General features: G+C 34.5%; 1 protein-coding gene across 5 annotated transcripts in view; it reads left to right on the forward strand.

Annotated features, from left to right (window-relative positions):
- Positions 1-20,765, forward strand: part of Usp40 (ubiquitin specific peptidase 40) — a 67,228-nt gene that overhangs the window by 5,737 nt on the left and 40,726 nt on the right. For 3 of the 5 annotated variants that reach the window (XM_076865660.2, XM_076865659.2, XM_076865663.2), the window contains exons 5-11: positions 1,906-2,070; positions 3,845-3,991; positions 7,310-7,453; positions 9,574-9,702; positions 15,145-15,240; positions 16,141-16,248; positions 17,805-18,105. In XM_076865660.2, the coding sequence (XP_076721775.2) occupies positions 1,906-2,070; positions 3,845-3,991; positions 7,310-7,453; positions 9,574-9,702; positions 15,145-15,240; positions 16,141-16,248; positions 17,805-18,105 (1,090 nt within the window). Of the gene's footprint in view, positions 1-1,905; positions 2,071-3,844; positions 3,992-7,309; positions 7,454-9,573; positions 9,703-10,820; positions 10,873-15,144; positions 15,241-16,140; positions 16,249-17,804; positions 18,106-20,765 lie in introns of those variants that run through there. The other 2 variants (XM_076865661.2, XM_076865664.2) reach the window with 2 other exon arrangements.

Genomic DNA, 20,765 nt, shown 5'->3' on the forward strand with positions numbered 1-20,765 from the left:
CAACATGTTTGAATGTTTCCTTCTCACAGTAAGTAATTATAATCACAAGTGTATTTTTGGATACTCACAGCGTAGGTGACACCACATTGTCATCAAAGAGGTAGGACATGGACTTTGAAGGGAAGTGGCGTGATAGTCCCTAAATAAGTGTGTTAAATTTGAGGTATGGGGCTGCCACCTCAAATTAATTCCCTTTTCCTTCCCTTTAAAAAAAATTAACCATTTAATTGAGCTATACATGCCATAAAATTCACTCTTTCAAAGAGTACAATTCATTGTTTTTTAGTATTTTTACAGAGTTGTGTAACCATCACTACCATCAGTTTTTAAAAACCTTTTCACCAGCCAAAAAAGAGATCCCATATCCATTTGCAGTCACTCCCCCATCATCCTCTTCCCCTAGCCCCTGGCAGCCACTAGTCTGTTTTTTGGTCTTGTGGATTTGCCTGTTCAGGACATTTCATGGGAATGGAATTGTGCAATATGGGACCTTTTGTAATTGGCTTGTTTCACTGAAGATAATGTTCTCCAGTGTATTCATCTAGAGTTTGTGTTCATTCCTTCTCACTGTCAAATGATATTCTGTCGGTGGATACTACACATGGTGCTTTATGATGTAGTCCTTTGTTGATGGCTTTTCCTATTTATTTGTTTGTTTTTTGGTACTGGGGATTGAACTCAGAGGTACTCAACCACTGAGCCACATCCCCAGCCCTATTTTATATTTTATTTAGAGACAGGTTCTCAATGAGTTGCTTAGCACCTCGCTTTTATGAGGCTGGCTTTGAACTTGTGATTCTCCTGCCTCAGCCTCCCAAGCCCCTGGGATTATAGCCGTGTGCCACCAGCCCGGCTTCCCTTTGTTTTTGATAGTGAGCATCTACTAAGTTACTGGTTTTATAATTCTTAAAACTATGAGGACCTTTTCTATTTTATTTTTTCTAAGTAAGATTTTAAAGAATGAAGTTTAACTGCTACAAGTTTTCTGTTCCCTTTGAGCCAGTGATACAGGGTAGATTTATATGTTTGGGTATCTTGTACTTGAAAAGACAAAACAACAAACGAAGCCTTACCCCTTACTCCAGCTTTCATCCCCTTCAACTGCCGCTGGTCATGTGTAACTTGTTTTTCTATTGTCTTCCCTCACTGCTTCCTCTGCACTCTGCATATGTTCCTGTACCTCCTTTCTGCTTTTCCTATCAAAGTCAACAATGATATCCATATACCAAGATCAGAAGTCACTTCTCTGTCCCCAGCTCCTCTCAGTTCCCAGGACCCACCCTCCTGTTTCTTACTTGGCAGATCTTTCTCCTCATCTCTGCCTCTTTAAATGGCAGTACATACCCTTGGCTTGGTTCATAAATTGTTCTTAAGGAATGCTAACACTTAGCTCAGATTTAAGCACATTCCATGTGGAATTTTTCTGAGTATTATGTTAGTTTTATTTTTTGTTGTTTTATACTTCAAAGCAATAAATTCTGTACCTTCTCTAATGTTGACAGTTATTCATATTCACCAGTCACTATGACTTAAGTGAGCTCCACCTATGCACACGCTGCCAGCTCTGAAACATGGTCAAAACCTGTGGTACTCCTGTCTTGTCTCCCTGTGGCACAGCCATGTGTGCAGTTCCCCATGTGATGTGGGCACTTTCCTTTTTAGTGGAGTAATAAGTTCACAACCCACACGACCTACACGTTTATTTCTATAGTAGAAGTAAAAGCAGGTAGTGATCTCTTAACCTGCTCTTGGCTTGTTTTGCTTAGTCATCCTTATATCTGATCAATGCTTATCTTTGAATTGCTTTATAGATCTTAGGTTTTTGTAAACTAGTACTGTATTCTTAAAATTTGTTTTAAAAACTTGAAGAACAAAATTATTTTTTAAAAATTACCTGTTTTGTAGGAAATGAGACAACATGATGTGCAGGAACTGAATCGAATTCTCTTCAGTGCTTTGGAAACTTCTTTGGTTGGGACCTCTGGCCATGACCTCATCAATCGTCTGTATCATGGAACCATTGTTAACCAGGTTGTTTGTAACGAATGTAAGAACATCAGTGAGAAGCAGGTGAATTCACAAGAGTGTTAGTAATAAATTATATTGTAAATTACAGTTCATGTAATTAAGTCTGATAAAAATGTTTATTATTAGAAATAACTTATCAGTTTTTTCTGTTTACTCTGACTACACCTGAATCATCAGTTAATAATACAGTTCCCCATGTGAACTGAAAGAAATAAATATCTTAAAACAATATTTTACTCAGTACTCTACTATTTAAAAAAGAGTTTTGGGGGGAAGTTTGAAAATACAAAAATTGGTCTCTTCAGAGAATCCAGTATCATCATGGTTAGACTATTGTAAATAAAATTAATTAGGTAAAAAAAAATACTGAGAATATTTAAATTGACGAGCATCTGTAATTAAATATTAGAGTTAGTTTATTAATATCCTTCAGAAAGTTTATCTCATATATGTGCTTATGTTTATGTATTAAATATAAATTTCATTACATATAAAGCTTTTATAATTCTCTTTACTAATGTAACCTTCAGTTCTTTTAATAATACTGATTTTTCATTTAATATGATTGGAAACTAGATAATAGAAGTTTGCTCATGTAAATATAATAATCTCTGTGCTTTATAAGTCTTATACAGCTGATTATTTCATCACTGAACTCTAATAAAAATCTTTTGTTATGGCAAGAGTAAAGAAAGTTTCTGTATTTGTATGAGAGAGAAATGCTATTTTCTAAATGTGTTTGTTGCACTTTTGGAAATATAAATATGTTACTTGTGTTTTTGTATGTGTAGGTATATGTGTAAACATACACCTGCATATATATATATATATATATATATATATATATATATATATATATATATATATTTCTCTTTTTATTTTCTAAGAAGTACTTGGGGAACAATAAAAACAGTGCTACTTGGCCCTTATTGCCTGTGCTAATAGAAGCTCTTTTGGTCAGCCTGGTTTGAAAATAATTAATAGATCATATTTCTTTGAATTACTGTATGATTGACTTAGTGCTAATGTAATAATTCACACAAAGTACTTGTGAAATACAATGTATAGAAAGCACATTATAAATTGTGGACTTTAATTTTTCACACATATATTTTAAACCTAAAGTGTTAGTTTTAATACTCGAGAGTTTTACCATGAACTAAATAGTGCTTCTTCCTTTATCAGACCTCATAGTCCCTTAAATAATGCTGTTGCATACACACAGAGAACCATAAATGATTTATACTTGCCAAATTATAATAGCACTTATTACTAAAAACATATTATAATTCAAATATTCTTATATTAGAATAGATAGACTTCCTACTTGCAAAATACCACCCTCCTTATTTTCATAGAAGCACTTGTTTATCTTGGCTGTACGTAATTATTTTCTTATAACTTCTTCAGTGTATCTTAAACCAACCTTAGCAAAAGAAATTGAAGAAATAGAATTTATGTGAGATAAAATTCAACCTTGCCTTTGCTGTTATTAATTCTAGTCTAAAGACTGAAACAGTGCTAATGAACTTTGCGCGGGTGTTTTATATTTAAGTCAACTATATGTTTTATTGCATCTAAACTTACAAATATCTTCCTTTATCAATGCTTTCTTGATGCATTTTATACTAAATGATAGCTTGATTTAGAAAGGAAAATTTTGTGTTATGAATGTCATAGTAATGAAGACATCTTCCTATGTACACTGTTTTAGGAAAGATACACCTGATTATTCCCAGTGTATGTTTGGGTTGGCAATGTGTTTGTAAACATCTATGAAATTGTTTTTTCAATATTGCATTCTTGTATACTTCAGGAAGACTTCTTAGATCTAACAGTAGCAGTCAAAAACGTATCTGGTTTGGAAGATGCACTCTGGAACATGTATGTAGAAGAGGAAGTTTTTGACTATGACAACTTGTACCATTGTGGAACTTGTGACCGGCTGGTTAAAGCAGCAAAGGTAACAATGCCTTCCTATTTCCAGGGTGCCCACAGAGAACTTGGTGGCAGCCAAGTCACCGGAAGCCACCTGTGTGATAAAGACTGAAGGATACACTTGAAGCTCTTGGCTCAAGAATAGAAAAGACATTTTATTTACTATCTTGTCTTTTCATTTTTTTACAGTTAAGAATTTTTTTAATCTTTCATCCTAACAGCTGTCTGAACTTCTTTTTCTCCCAAGAAAAATGTTTTTATGCCTCAATTTTTCTTAAGCTGCTTTTTTTGGATAAATTCCTTGCTTTTAGCAAATCGCTATTATGAAGGAGATAGTAGTATTTCTGTTTTTATTCCCACCATCAAGAAGCTTGCCGAGCATTCCTTTCTGTTTCCTGCTACTAAAATAGGTGGCTCTCTTTAATTTCTCAATATGCAATTATTTTCTAACTCTGACATAAGTCCTCCTTCACTTGAGCACATTCCATATGCACTTTCCCACTTGTGGGTCTTTACCTTGTTAGTCATGGTCTTCAGCACAGTACTTCTGGATTTCTTTCAGGATAGCAAAGCAAAATAGAAGATGGAGAGACAAGATGAAATCAACTGATTTCATTTATAGTGTGAGCTAAGAGAGAAAAGTAAAATAAGTCAGTTAGCGTAGACTTCTGATATTTCTCAAATTTGTCATGTTCCAACTTAGAGTCATTTGTAGATATAATTCATAGTTATCCTAGCTTCCAGGAAGGAAGAGCCACTTTGACAAGTGAAATGAGAGTCAACTCCCATTTAGCTTAATGGAACACTTCCCCAGTGTTATTTTCATACATCATAAATTTTGCCCATTCCAGCTCCTTTATGATGTGGCTGTGATTTATTATATCAGCACTTTGGCATTGCTGAAAATCGACCACATGTTGACATTTTGTCCCAATTTTGATGTAAGTTCTCTGCACTTCACTAGCTGAGTCCTTTGAGTCCAGGGTGTCTTTCACAGGACAGATTTTAGAAAAACATTTTTTGTTTTTTTTTTACATTTGAGTTGGTTTTTTATTTCTCCATTTTACCTTCTAGCAACCATATGTATTTCTTTTTCACCATTCTTTCACAATTGTATGTGATTTCTCAATATGGAACTTTTGTTTTTTTTTTTTTTTTCAGTAGTGAGGATTGAACTGAGGGACATACCTGAGCTATACCCCCAACCCATTCTTATTTTGAGATAGGGTCTTACTAAGTTGCCCAGGCTGACCTTGAACTTCTGATCCTCCAGTCTCAGTCTCCCAAATAACTGGGATTACAGGTGTGCACCACCATGCCCAGTAGAATTGTTTTTTTTTTTTTTTTAACATATTTTTATACAATTTCCACCAAAAACATTATCAATGCTAATAAATTGCTAGGTATTATTAATTCACTAATATTAATATAAAAGGTACTTATTACAGATTATTTCTAAATGTCTGGTATGTCTGTGTGTGTATAAATTCTTAATGCCATTTCCCATTCCTCTGGCTTGAATGTGCCATCTCTGCACTTCTCTGGCTCTCCTCTCAGCGCCTTGTTCCTGTGAACAATGAAGCATCAACCCTGCTGCTGTAATTTTTACCTAGGTAGTTAACTGTCCCATTGTTACTAGATGATGTGATAGACTATTCATAAACATTGTAAACTTGGGCTCAGTGCGGTCAATGGTTATTGAGCATTATCGTAAACAGCTACCACAAAAAACATACCTGTGTAGTGGATCCATGATGCCAAAGACATGTAGCACTATTCCTATGGCTGACAGTTAACTGAACTTTTCCAACAAATAAAATGAACATTAATTTAAAATGATAATACACAATACTGATTTTGTATCCTGGAGATGATAGAAGTAAATGTAATAAAAAAGTAAACCCTGTGGCTATAGCTTTCACAACAGTCTTTGAAACCAGGATGAAGTTTACACTGTTTAATATATGTTTTCATATATTCTACTCATTATTAAACCTAGAGAGAGAATTACTATTTGTTTACTCATTTTGTACTTCACCTGTGGTGTTAGAACTACTATCTGATAAGTATAAATGTCAACTTTTGGAAAAGTCTTAGATACTTACTTACACATTTTTTTGTTGAACTTAATTTGCATTTTAATAAAACAGGAACCCTTTGCTAACCCTAACCTTCTGCTAAACAAATACAGTTTTTTTATATACCTAATATTGTTGGTTTAATTCTTTTTCGGTGAAATTTCTCTATTGTGGTGTATTTTTCTAGTTGCCATGTATTTGTTGCATTCTGAATTTAGGTTTGGTGTGCTCTTTGAATAAATGTAGATTTTCCTGTCCTTAGCAATCTTTTCTAATCATATAATAGCAGAGTTTCTGTGTTATTTTGGATGCATCCATAGAGCTTGTCTAAAAATCTGCCAAGTTATTTTATGGCTGGGACTTTTTTATTTAACTTTTTCTACCCACTAGATTTGTGAAATTATTGTTTTAAATATATGTTTAACAGTGTTGGGTTCATATGATTATGGCCATTACTAAGAGGTCTGGGGACAAGTGATAATTTTTTTTTTTTTTTTTTTTTTTTTTTTTGGTACTAGGGGTTGAACCCAAGGGCTCTGAGCCACATCCCCAGCCCTTTTAAATTTTTATTTCAAGACCTGTTCTCATTAAGTTGCTTAGGACCTCCTAAAGTGGCTGAGGCCGGCCTCAAACTTGAAATCCTCTTTCCTCAGCTTCCTGAGTCATTGGAATTACAGGCATCCACCACTGCACCCAGCTAAGTGATGACTCTTAAATAAAAATCATCTTAATGTACTATTTAATTTTAAACTAAGGAATTAAAACAACAAAAATACCTTAATCTGCTTTTGAATTTTAAAGTAGAAACTATAAAACTCTGACCAATAGATCTTAACCATTGGGATTACAGTCCTTTTAAAAGTCTAATTAAACTTTTCCTAATTCATGTGTTCAGAGCTCAGGTAAAATATGATTATGAAGGAGCAAGGGAAAAGGCCAGGAATAGGGCAGAAAATAGGAGCAGATGGAGAGGGATAATGAGCAGTTACAACACATTCATCAAGTAGGATTTTAGAATGGCAGCTCTGAAAACAAAAGTAGCTTGTGAAACTTTTGTGAACATAAATGAGTGATATCAATCACCCTTAGTCCCATAAAATAGATGAGATTCCTCAAGATATATTATTGAACCCATTGTTAATGACTGTATGTGAGTTAAGGACCTGTTTCTCCTAAAGCTTACAGGTGTTTTCTTCATACTTTAAGTAACATTATCCTTTCACATAACTGCTTTTTAAAAACTTTGTGAATTTTTCTTTTAACAGTCGGCCAAATTGCGCAAGTTGCCTCCTTTTCTTACTGTCTCATTACTAAGATTTAATTTTGATTTTGTGAAGTGTGAACGCTACAAGGAAACTAGCAGTTACACATTCCCTCTCCGGATCAATCTCAAGCCTTTTTGTGAGCAGGTTTGAATTATTTTATTTTTAAATTCTTTCTTTTCCCCTTCTATACTTGAATCTTTTATTGACCTGATGGAAGTTTATTGCAGAATTCCTGAAGCTTAGCCCTGTTAACATTTTGAATTTAGTCATTCTTAGATGTGGGGGACTGTGCTGTACATTGTGGGATGTCTACCAGCATTCCTGGCCTCTTTGTACTGGGATGTGGCTCAGTGGTAGAGCAGTTGCTTAGCTTACATCCTAGCTTTGATCCCCAGCACCACAAAAAAAAAAAAAAAAAAAAAATCACCTGGCCTACTTAATAGATGACAGTAGCATCCCCACTCCTCTCCCACTTTGGCAATGAGAATGTCTTCAAATGTGGTCAAAAGTCCATATGTCCTGGAGATGGGGTTGCACAATTGCCCTGGGCTGAGAACTTCTGATTTGTTTACAGTCCTTTTGAACCTAAAGTGTACAAGTTCTCTGTTCTCTATTAAACTCTTCTTGAAAAATCTTTTGAGATGAAAATTTTAAAGCAAAATTTAAAATGATCCTGCTTTTATAAAAATTACCATTAATTGGTACTTTGCTATTTAGATTTATTTTAGATGTGATAATGAATTACATGTCTTGAAAGTGAACAGACAAATAGAATTTTTCTAGTCTAGAATTTGTAATCCTTAAGAAACAGGAAAGAAAATGTGTTGAAAGCAAGTTAATTATAAAAACAAAATATGAGCCACTTATAGTTTTTATATCATTGTTATACATGCTAAAATCAGAATGATGAGACTGGTACATATTTCTTATTATAAATCATTCTTATTTTATTAGGAACAGAATATTTATTAGCTAGGTATTCAATTTCTGTGAAAAAAAAAAGTAATCCTCTTGTTAACATTCTTTAATTCAAACTTTTCACAGGTGGGCCTAATTGCTCAGCTTTTTGGGGTTTTTTTTGTTGTTTTTTTTTTTTTGAATGTTTGAATTTTCAGAGATTCTAGTATTCTGTGGACGCTTAGCCTATTACTGGCATACTCAAAATCAATTATTTTCCCAGGGTTAGTTAATATACTCACTACTCTTTTTATAAAAAGTATTTCATCATGTGATTTAACATACTTCAATATAACAGATCTGAAATAAATAATATAATTGACCACTTATCTAGGACATCCACATCAATTTTGCTTTTGAATTTCTATTAGTGTAGAAACACCTTGCATCTTTGTGTATCTCTCTCCTGTCTTTTGCCTAAATCAGACATTTTCAATTACTGTCCACTCAAAAACTATAATATTTTAGTCAAATACATTCCTCCAGTAACTAGCATCCCTCGGCAGACAATCATGTATGCATTTACATCAAAAGTTACACTGGTCTAGTTTAGATGGCACAATCAGAAGGGAGCTTATGCCAAGTGCTTCAGACCCCTGAAAAGTGAAAACTAAGGCTTTCTTGTTCTTCTGCATCAGAAATTTAAAGTGTCTCTTAAACTACTGTAGTTGTTTCCATTTGTTTTGTTTTTAATTGTCAGTGTAGAAGTTTATCTCTTGGGTTACATGTAAATATAAAGTGCATTAATTAATTAATTATAGAAAAGTTTGATCATAGAATTAATAAAGCAGGAAAGAACTTCTTCATTCTACATATTGCCTCTAAACAAGAACAACTATTGTTCACAATTGCTAAATTCCTATTCTGTTCAGATGACTGAAATGTCTGGAGGGTTAATAGTTGATCTGACTCTGACTCTGTGGGGCAGCATGGTTGGAACATAGGACAGTTTCGTCAAGTATAGAACATGTGTGTTTAACATCATGATAGATATGTACAAAGATGGTTTTCTCTTGCTAAAAACCTCTAGCTTACATGATCTCAGCCCAAACTAACAGCTTTTTCAGATACGTGTGTTCACGTTTAAGTGAGAGGCAAAAATAGATGAATGTAGTGTGTTTAGTAGTTGAGCAATGAATTTAAAATTTAAAGTCAGTCTTTTAAATTTATCTTACCTTTAAATGACAGTGATATTCACTGTAATTTCTAATTAATTTCAATACTTGGAATTCTTTTTCCATTCTATTTACATATATTTTAGCATCTTATGTTAAAGTATCCATGTTTATTTTCCTTTTTTCCTTTAGAGTGAATTAGATGATTTAGAATATATATATGACCTCTTCTCAGTCATTATACACAAAGGTGGCTGCTACGGAGGACATTATCATGTATATATTAAAGATGTTGATCATCTGGGAAACTGGCAATTTAAAGTAAGTGTACAAAATCATTTAGAAATATCTTGCGATGTCTTGGTTTTTCAGTTCCTTTTACAATATTTTGTTGATGATCTTTTGCCATTTATTGTATACTCACCCTGTAGAAAACTTTGATAAGCATTAAGTTAATTCAGATATGTTTTAAATTTTTATTTCTAAATAATTTTACATGTACAGAAAATACCACAGTAGTACAAATACTTCCTATGCACTCTTTACCTGGATTCTCTAGTTGTTAACATATTGCCACATGTTTTAGTTAGCTATTTCATCACTGTGACTGAAAGACCTGACAAGAACAGTTAGAGGAGGAAAAGTTTATTTGGGGGCTCACAGTTTCAGAGGTCTCAGTCCATAGATGGCCAACTCCATTGTTCTGGGCCTAAGGCAAGGCAGAACATCATGGCAGAAGGGCGTGGAGGGAGAAAGCAGCTTAGAATATGGTACCAGGAAGCAGAGAGAGAGAGAGAGAGAGAGAGACTCTTCTCAACAAGCACAAAAACATAAGCCCCAAAGCACACCTCTGGTGACCCAGTTTCTCCAGCTCTACCCGATCTGCCCACAGTTACCATCCAGTTGATCCATATCAGTGTATTAATGCACAATGATTAAGTCAAGGCTCTCATAACCCAATCATTTGTCTCTAAACTTTCTTTCATTGTCTCACAATGGGAAATACCTCATATCTAAACCATAACCCCACTTTTGTGCATGTGCATACACAGACATGTATACATTTAATAATTAATCTTTGTTAGTGTTGAACCAAGTAAATGGAAGACATTAGACTCCTTTACCTCTAAATACTAGGTGTTTATCCACCAAAAACAAAGATATTCTCTTACATAAGCATAGATAAAAAACCAAGAACTTTTAATACTGGTATATTACTATTGCTATTGTCTAGTGTATAATTATATTCAGGTTTTACCAGTTGTCTAATCTATATCTTTTATGAAAATGTTTTTCCCACTCCAGTGTCAAATCCAAGATCATGTGTTAAATTTAGTTATCTTTTTTTTTTTTTTTTTAGGTCTCTTTTACTCTAAAACCATCTCTCAGCTTTACAGTTCCTCTGTTATGACAAACTATGGAATTTTTCCAGCAAATAAAATGAGCATTGATTTAGATAACACACAGTATGGATTTTGCATCCTGCAGATTGTAAGTGAAAATGTACAAAGCTTTCACAGTAGGATTTAAAGCCAGGGCAAATTTTATCCTATTTAATGTAATATGGCTGCAGTGTCATGTCTTCTGTGGTTGCTCTTTAAAACAGCACTCATTGACCATCACTTAAAGACATTTGAAACACTGGTCCTTCCCCAGGACCATAAAACACAACAAAAAATGTAAGTCCTTCTAGATGGTTTTCTGTGAACGCTATGAGAATTTTTCCCCAAAACATTACCCATTACCACCTATTGAATAATTGCTTTTCTCCACCAACTTACTGTTTCAGTTCCATTAGATCTGTTGTTCATTAATGCAGGAGTCTTATTTTTTAGATCTCTATTCTGTTCTATTCATTCTCCTCCTGGGCAAATACACACTTAATTGCCATAGGTTAATTTTAAGTCATGCCATCTGGTGGGACAAGTCTCCCTACATGCTGCTCTTCAGGATTTTGTTACCTATCTTGTTTATGCTTCTGTGTGTCTTCCTAGAATCACCTTCCCATATTTTCACATATGCACATGCCCCTGCATGCGTGCATACACAGGGGTTTTGAGTCTTCATATATGAACAAGATATATCTCTTTAAAGCTCCTTTGGTGTCTTTTTAAAAGTTTCATAATTTTCTCAGTGAATTGTAGAGGGTCTGGGAAAATGCTCACTAGAGTCTACTGTGACATTAGAATACATTTCACATCAACCCTATGCTCTTCACCAGTTTCTAAAATGAAGCTAAGTCAATCACATTCTTCCATTTCTTTGACCTTACTGCAGTATCTAGCTCTCCAGTTCTGGATTCAGAAAGCTGTGCAGACATTGCTGTCAAATGCTATGCCACGTTTGCCAAGACACCACCATTTGGGGCACCTTCCCGATCAGATAAAATGAAGCACCTCTTATCCTTGGTGCTTATTAGAGGAAATTTTTCCCTTCATTCAGTACTAAGGTCAAGGCAGTCCAGTTTATTGCCCTTTATTGTGGAATAATTTTTTTTCCATATCATGCTTCTAGTGAAGGTGTAGCCCTTTAGGATTGCCAACATTTTGCTGCAGTCTATCATTGTGGTGTGTAAAAACTATATACAGTCATCCCTCAGTGTCCTTGGGGAATTGGTTCCAGAACTCTCCATACCAAAATCCATGGATGCTTAAGTCCCTTGTAGGAGTCTGTTATTCAGTTTTCTTTTCCGTTCTATTCTTTCTCCTGGAAAAAATGGCAATAATATTTACATATTACCTACACACACATATGCCTATATGCATGTATACTTAATCTCCAGGCTATTTATAATATATAATGTAAAAAACCTAGCAAGTAGTCACTCTCCTGTATTGTTTTGGGACTAATAAAAAGAAAAAAGTCTCTACATTTTCAGTACAAACATTCTTTTTTTCTAATATTTTGATGCACAGTTGGTTGAGTTCACAGGTACAGATCCCGTAGATACAGAGCATCTGCTGTATTTGTTGTCTCCAATTCCAGTTCCTGGTATATAGGTCTTTAGAATTCCTTGATGGAAGTTATTTTATTCATGATAAGCCCCCTTCCACCTTACGGTGTTCATACTAAAGAGTCCACTCTTAGATGCCTTAAGATAGGGCCTGATTGCCATATGAGATGCAGAATCCATACTGTGTTTTATCTAAATAAATGCTCATTTTACTTGCTGGAAAAATTCCATAGTTTATTATAACAGAGGAACTGTAAAACTAAGAGATGGTTTTAGGCTAAAAGAGACCTTACACATGATCTTGGATTTGACACTAGAGTGGGGAAAACATTTTCATAAAAGACATAGATTAGACAATGGTAGAATTTGAATATAATCATACACTAGACAATAGTAGTATGCCAGTGTTCAAAGTTCTTGGTTTTGATCTGTGCCTTAAGATAGGGCCAGATTGCCCACTGATGAGAGGGGTGGAATTTACATTCCATCTCCTGACCTTGGGGAGTGGGAAAAGACAAGAGGATTGAGTTCACCAACGGCCAGTGATTTAATCAGCGCTGCCTCCACAGTGAGCTTCAGTGCTTGAGTAGGGCTGGGGTTTTGGCTCAGTGATAGAGTGCTTGCCTAGCACATGTGAGGCCCTGGGTTTAATCCTTAGCACCACATAAGAATAAATATATTGTGTCCAACTACAACTAAAAAATAAATAACCCTTGAATAATGAGGTTTGGGAAGTTTCCATGTTGGTGAACACATCTGTGTACCGGGAATGTGGCCCCCTGGATACTGTGGGGATAGGGTTCTCTACTCGCGACCTTTCTGGACCTCACCCTACACCTCTTCATCTAGATGCTCATTGGAATCCTTTATAATAAACTGTAGCATAGGTTCCTGATATCTGTGAATTGCTTCACTAAATTATGAACCTGGAATAAGGGTTGTGTTTACCCTAGAATTTGCAACTGATCAGGCGGAAGTGTAAATAACCTAGAAACCCCATTTATGGTTAGGGTACCAAGTGGGAGTCAGTCTTATAGTACTAAGGCTCAACCTGTATAATCTGTTTGGGTACAGATAGTTAGTGCCAGAATTGAACAGAATTGTGGGACATTTGGTGTCAGAGGATTTAGAGAATTGGTACTTTTTTGAAAAACCAATCACTCTGTGCTTTGGGTAAGCCTTAGGTTTCCTCTCCCAAACCCTGTACTATTTGAGCATCAGAGTGGAAGCTCCAGTATCAACAAGGTTGGTGTCTTAGTCCATTCAGGCTGCTACAACAATACTTTTTATAAACAATAAAAATGTATTACTCACAGCTGTGGAACCTTCCTTAGAAAGTCCAACATAAAGGTGCCAGCAAATATTTTATATCTGTAGGATTTACCACTTTATAGATGGTACCTTCCTTTTTTGTTTTGTTTTGTTTTGTTGGTATTGGGGATTAAACCTAGGAGTGCTTAACCACTCAATCACATCCCCTACCCTTTTTTTTTTTTTTTAATTTAATTTTGAGACAGGATCTCACTAAATTGCTTAGAGCCTCCTCTCTAAGTTGCTGAGGCTGGCTTTGAATTTAAAGTCCTCCTGGCTCAGCCTCTAAGTTGCTGGGATTCCAGGAATGAGCTACCACCACTGTGCCCAGCTATAGATGGTGCCTTCTTGCTGTGTCCTCAAACAGCAGAAGTGGCATACAAGCTCCCTTGAATCTCTTTTATAAAGGCACTAATCCCATCATGAGGGCCCACCCTTATGACTTAATTGTTTCCTGAAGATGTCATCTCTTGATACTATTGCATTAGAGTTAGGTTTCAACATACACATTTAGGAAACAAAAACATTCAGAGTGCAGCAGTTGGGATGCTAGAAGCCTTTACTCTGTATTTCCTACCTGGATTTCCATTTCACTTCTCAACCTCAGAGGATATTCCTAATGTGTATGTTTAAAAATATGTTTTTGTTATGTTTTGCTTTTACTTTAGCATTTTTAGTAATTTTGCAGCTAGATGGTTAGATCTGGTGCCACATACTTCTGTTATTTCTTGATTTTTTTTTCCTTGTGTTAATTTTTAAAGTCTCCTTGTATTTATAGTTTTAAGCCAATTTAAAATACTTTTGCAAGCTCTTACATATGAAAAAAGAGTCAATAAAAATTGCTCACCAGGGGAATTTTGACACATTCCCCAATGCTATTATCAAATGGGGTATAAACTTTTTGAATATCAATCAGGAAATGAAAAGAAGTGTTTAAATTGAGCCCACAAAAATGGATTGGAGTTTTTAGGCCAATACGAGTGAGTGAGAACATGGCAGATGAAACCAGAAAATATTTGGAACTGAGTGATGATGATGATAGTTCAACATACCAAATTACACATGACTCAGCCAAAGCAGTGTTTGGCTAGAAGACATTGGTGCCAGTGTATACCAGATTCTAATCTTTACCCCGTTTGTAAGATAAAGCCAGAGCTATCAAGTAATTTGCTCAGAATTGTTCAACAAAACCTGTATTTCGAAACCAGGTTGGCCTGATTCCAATGTATATTGCAGATTATTGTTTTCTACCATCATTTCTCCAGTGGCATAGACATTCCTATTTTATTAATTCCTCTAAGAGATTTGTTTTTTTTTTAACATATTTTTAGTTGTAGTTGGACACGATACCTTCATTTATTTATTTATGTTTATGTGGTGCTGAGAATCGAACCTAGCGCCTCGCACATGCTAGGCAGGCACTCTACTGCTGAGCCACACACAATCCCAGCACCCTCTAAGAGATTTGTGATAGAAAATCTCGTTGCTTTCCTTCCTAGCAGGAAGAAAGTAAGCCAGATGTGAATTTGAAAACTCTTCAAAATGAAGAGGAGATTGATGATCCATTGGTGATACTACAAGCAGTCATATTACAGGTAGGTTGTGTCTGTGTAATTTGTGCTTATATAGCTATCACAAGTGGATGGGGTTATTTATATGAGGACATGAGTCACATTATTTAGGGACAACTCTAAAAAGGAAAATGGACTCACCTTAACTTAACCACCCCATTAAATGCCTTTAACCACCCCTTTAAATGCCCTAACTTCAAATACAATCACATCATTAAGTATTGCAGGCTAAGGATTCAACCTATGAATTTGGGGGAGACACAGTTCAACCTATAATAGTCACATCTTGTCCCCTTCCAGAACTTGTATACTTTGAAATATTCAGATAAGATGTTAATAATATTTTTTACTTAAATATTTCTTCTAAAAATCATATATAATATCAGGAATTTATCAAACATCAGAATACCCTTTGGATATAGTTAAAATGTGGCACATAGTAGGAAGGTACCATCTATAAAGTGGTGAGTCCTGCAGATACAAAATTTGCTGGAACCTTCAAATACAAATAGACTTTAAAAAAATAAGATTTTCTGAACCTAGGTTTAAGCTACTTTTCCGGAAAAAAAAATTATAATGAATAATTATGATTTATTTTATTTCATTTCATTTCTTTTCTTTGCAGTACAGGAGCTCAAATCCAGGGATATTTTACCACTGAGCTATATCTCCAGGCCTTTTATTTTTTGTTGTTGAGACAGTGTCACTAAGTTGCCCAGGCTGGCCTCCAACTTAATGTTCTCATGACTCAGCCTCCTCAATAGGTGTATGCTATCACATTATGGCAATAATAATGATTAATCCACTTATGTGTTTTTGTTCTAGGCACGTGTAATTACATAAAATCCTGTTGATCCCTCAGAATTTATATTGCAATTATTTCTCATCAGACTTGTTTAAATGACTTTGTGTTTATTTCATAAGGAGGAGAATAATCTAATATCTGTTGATCAACTGGGCCAGAAACTGTTGAAAAAAATGGGAATATCTTGGAACAAGAAGTATAGAAAACAGCATGGGCCACTGAAAAAGGTAATACATGGCCTCAACATAGGAAATCCTAGTCCCAGGATATTTTGTTATGTTCCTAACACCTTGAATTTCTAAGATATTTTACGTAGATAAAAATAAAATCAGTATTTTTGTTCAAAAATAGCTATAATTCAGCTATTACTTATAAAGTATCAGTTATTAAGTTATTTATCAACAAGCAAAAAAAAAAAAAGGAAGTCACCCTTATCACAGTAGCAAAAACAAATTATCCCAAAGCTCTAACTTCTAGAAACTTACTTATCTCATTTCCTAGGCTAAAGACTCATTGCAGAAACTGATATTACCAGAAACAAAGGATAAAAACTTGACTGAAAATAACCAAACAAAGCAACAGAACATTTAATGAACATTTAGGAACTGTTTTGTGTAAAAGCAAAGCACTTGCCCATTGCAATAATTGTTTAAGAGCACCTTTTAATTAGACCACCAAAAATCGATTTTCTGTTACCTGTATTATTTTGGAAAATTATGTTGTTTAGGGAATTTGCCTTTTTATGTATGGTGTCAAATTCATTGACATAAAGTTATTCAAAATTGGCATCCCAGGATTATTCTTTTGCCATCTGTAGAACCTGAAGTTATTTCAAAACCCTTTTTCATTTCTCATATTAATTAGTGTTTTCTTTTCTTGCTAGGGTTTATCAAGTTTATTTTTAAAAAATCAACAGCCAAGGCTGGGGTTGTAGCTCAGTGGTGAAGTACTTGCCTAGTGTGTGGGAGGCACTGGCTTTAATCCTCAGCACCACATAAAAATAAATAAGTAAAATAAAGGTATAATGTCTGTCTACAACTAAGAAGAATATTTTTTAAAAAATCAACAGCCTTTGATACAATAGGATATAATTGTATTGATTTTTTCTACTGCTTGTCTGTTTCTATTTCATTGATTTTAGTCCTTAATGAAGTAATTTTTTTTAACTTCTGTTTCATTTCATTTCTTTGTGGTACAGGAGATTAAACCTAGGGGTACTTAACCACTGAGCCACATCCCCAGCCCTTTTTAAAATTTTCTTTATTCTGAGACAGGGTCTCACTGAGTTAATTAGGGTCTCACTAAATTGCTAAGGCTTGTCTCAAACTTGTGATCCTACCTCTTTATCCCAACAGATCTGTCTGGATCAGTAGTTTCAGATTATCTCTGATAGTGGTACACTGTGCAGTTGCCATTGTTTTGTGCTTTGTTTAGGTAGCTTTTAAATATTTCAAAAGTTTTTGTTCTACCTAATCCATTTCATTTAAGTACTTTTTTAAAAACAGCATTAATTAGAATGCTTTTTAGATTGTAGCATGGCAGCTTTCTCCCTTGATATAACTATTAAACAGTTTCACAGAATTCTCTTCATTTTTGCTAAATGGCTTCTTATACCTAAATGGATGTTTTCCCCTTAGTGGACTGGGCCAAAAATAAAGCTGAAGTTTAAAAAAAAAAAAAAAAATCTAAACCACAGAAAGGAAGAAAACATTTTTTAAGGTCTAATTTAAAAATTTTTTAGTTAATCCAGCTTTTTTTTTTTTTTTTGTCTGATTCTGCATAGTTCTTACAGCTGCATTCTCAGATGTTCCTTCTAAGTTCAGATGGAAGCACAGTTAGTCTACTGAAGAAAGATCCTGTCCAGTCTAAGTCTGACTTCCAAAGTACTGATCAACAGAGTTTCCACTCGCTGGCTTTAGAAGCCCCAGGATTAAGTGATAGCACTGCCTGTTCCCACTGGTTTGATATAAATGACTCTAAAGTTCAACCAATCCAGGAGAAAGATATCGAACAGCAATTTCAGGGCAAAGAAAGCGCCTACATGTTGTTTTATCGGAAATCCCAGTTGCAGAGACCCCCTGAAGGTATGGAAAGAAAAGTTTTCCTGTTTAATAATTTTAGAAGGTAAACGTGGAATACTGTTGAGTTTTTGCTCTTTTAATAGAAGGCTTACTCTGGAAACATTTAAAAATATTTTAAAGCAAAATAATATTTCATATTTTAAAGAAGTAATATATTATGCCAAATAAAATCTAAAAATGTATCATTTTTATAAGGATTATATATTTCTATTTAAATTTATCCTCATAATAATATGAGGTCACAGTTATAAGATGTTTGAAATTGGATTTCCTTGTGTCACATGATCTTTTCCCATGTTGGCAGTCTGAGTGTGATCACACTAGTTCAGATACAACTGCTCAACTGCCACTCAGTAGCCTTTGTGTTAGCCTTGGTCTTATTTTCTCATCTCCCCTTAATTTTCCCATTTATTTTTGCTTTTGCCTCAAAGTAATGTCCTCTGATCAGTGGAAATTTCTTTGAAGCTCTCATTATTGAGCCAAGAGAGCTTAAACCATGGAGGTTAATAACCATTTGCGACGTTTAACAGTAAAGGGTATTTTTTTAATTGAAGCTGTTAACATGAATAAATCAGGAAGACTTTTTGATCATTTCCTAAACATAAAAAATGCTAAGGTAGGAAATCTTTTTTAGATTGAAACATAGCTATGATTAGAGATGAAGAGAATGTTCTCAATGAGAATAGTGATCGTTTTTTATAAAAAAATAAGAGTAAAACAGTTACAAATTTGCATTAGAATCAAAATAAATTATCTTTCTAGATCTGAAACAATTATATGACTGCTGTTAACCAAAACTGCTTTGTATTTTTCTGAGAGAAGAAAGATATGGTAATGGTTCTGATAGAAATACTGTGGATCAGAATCCACAATTATAGAAACAGAAAGGGAATGTCTTTGGATAGAGTATTAGTCTCTTACCAGATTGACAGTGAGTGTGAGCATACTTGGACTTTGTACCAAACAACAGCTTCCGGGTAGCTTAGAAATTGAATAAAGGTCCAGTCAAAGTCTTGATGGACTTTGGGGAATAAAGGGACAGAACTTCACAAAAGAATTCTAAAATTTACTTAGAGAAATAAAAATTGAAGAAGGGACTACTGGGACTGTTTATAGTATAAGTAAAAACATGTCTATAAAACTGTTTAGCAATGAAGACAGAGCAATGCTAACGCTAAAATCACTGAAACCTCAGTGAGCCCAGGAATCAATCTCGGCATGTCAGAGGCTTTAATCCAAGGGAGGAAACTCCTTGGATAAATGGGAAAGTGAATTACTTAATAAATACAACTGGGAAGTTGTTTTGTTGCTAGTGAATTAACTAAGGCATTTTCCTCTATTCTACCAATCACTCAAATGAGATGATAGCTCCTTTATATAAAAATGGAATCTTAAAATATGAAAACTTGGGCTGAGGATATGGCTCAAGGGGCAGCGCGCTTGCCGGGCATGCACAGGACGCTGGGTTTGATCCTCAGCACCACAAAAAAATAAAATAAAATAAAGATGTTGTGTCCACCGAAAACTAAAAAATAAATATTAAAAAAATTCTCTCTCTCTCTCTTTAAAAAAAATATGTAAATTTATTTGATTTTAAGATAGAAAGGACCTTTCTAAACTAAAAGACTAAGAAAAAGTGACAGAAACTTCAAATGACAAGCTAATAGAATAACAGTAAAATACATGACAGATTTATTTTCCCTATCTGTAAAGTGCTCTTCCATATATTCTATGATGCTCCATAGTAAATTGGGAAAAGTTTATTAAAAGCAATGTACAAAAGAAGAAATTCTTATTCTTCAAAAATATTTCCAACCCAGCCCATAATCAGAAAAACTTAAAATAGGAAGGAGATGCTGCTAATTTCCTACCATGTCACACATTTTTGTGAATCTGGTTCCCAGCAGCTGACACTTCCTCTGCAGCTGGAATGTATGTAAACAGATACAAACAATCAAATGTGTATATTTTTAAAAGCCTTAGGGCTGGGGTGTAGCTCAGTGACAGAGCACTTGCCTAGCATGTGTGAGTTCCATCCTCAGCACCACATAAAAAAATAAATAAAGGCATGCTGTCCATCTACAACTGTATTTAAAAAAAAAAATTAAGAGCCTTAAAACTGCCTCATCCTTTAAACCAGTAACTCTCACAAGTTTGTCATGAAGTCATCAGAGCTGTGTATGAATATTATGTTCAAAGATATTTGCTGCCTTATTGTTTTACAGCAGGGACTAGTTGAAAAACTACTGCAATATCTAATAGAGAAAGATGGGTTAGATTAATTATGCTACTTACATAGAATAGGCTTCTATGCAATTATTTATTTAAGGCTGTGGAAAAATACAATTTATGAAATCAGAAAGCAAGTTACAAATACATCAGCTATAATCCCAGTTATTTTTTTAAAAATACATGTGTTGTGCATGTTTGTGTGGTGTGCATACATGTGTGTTTTAGGAATGAGATTACATATAATACTTTAAAAAATAATTTCCAGAATTTTACCAATTATTACATGTGTAATTGAGATGAAAATAGTGGTTTTTTTTTTTTTTTTTTTTTAAGTTTACTTAAAGAGGGGTGAAGGAGTAGAATCCTTCTAGTTTGGCTCAAAAGCCAGCTGCCTTTCATTTGTTCTCCTTCCTTTCTTAGGTTGGAAAGCC

This window comes from Callospermophilus lateralis, chromosome 9 (genome assembly GCF_048772815.1).
Source record: "Callospermophilus lateralis isolate mCalLat2 chromosome 9, mCalLat2.hap1, whole genome shotgun sequence".
In the NCBI taxonomy this organism is placed as follows: Eukaryota; Metazoa; Chordata; class Mammalia; order Rodentia; family Sciuridae; genus Callospermophilus; species Callospermophilus lateralis.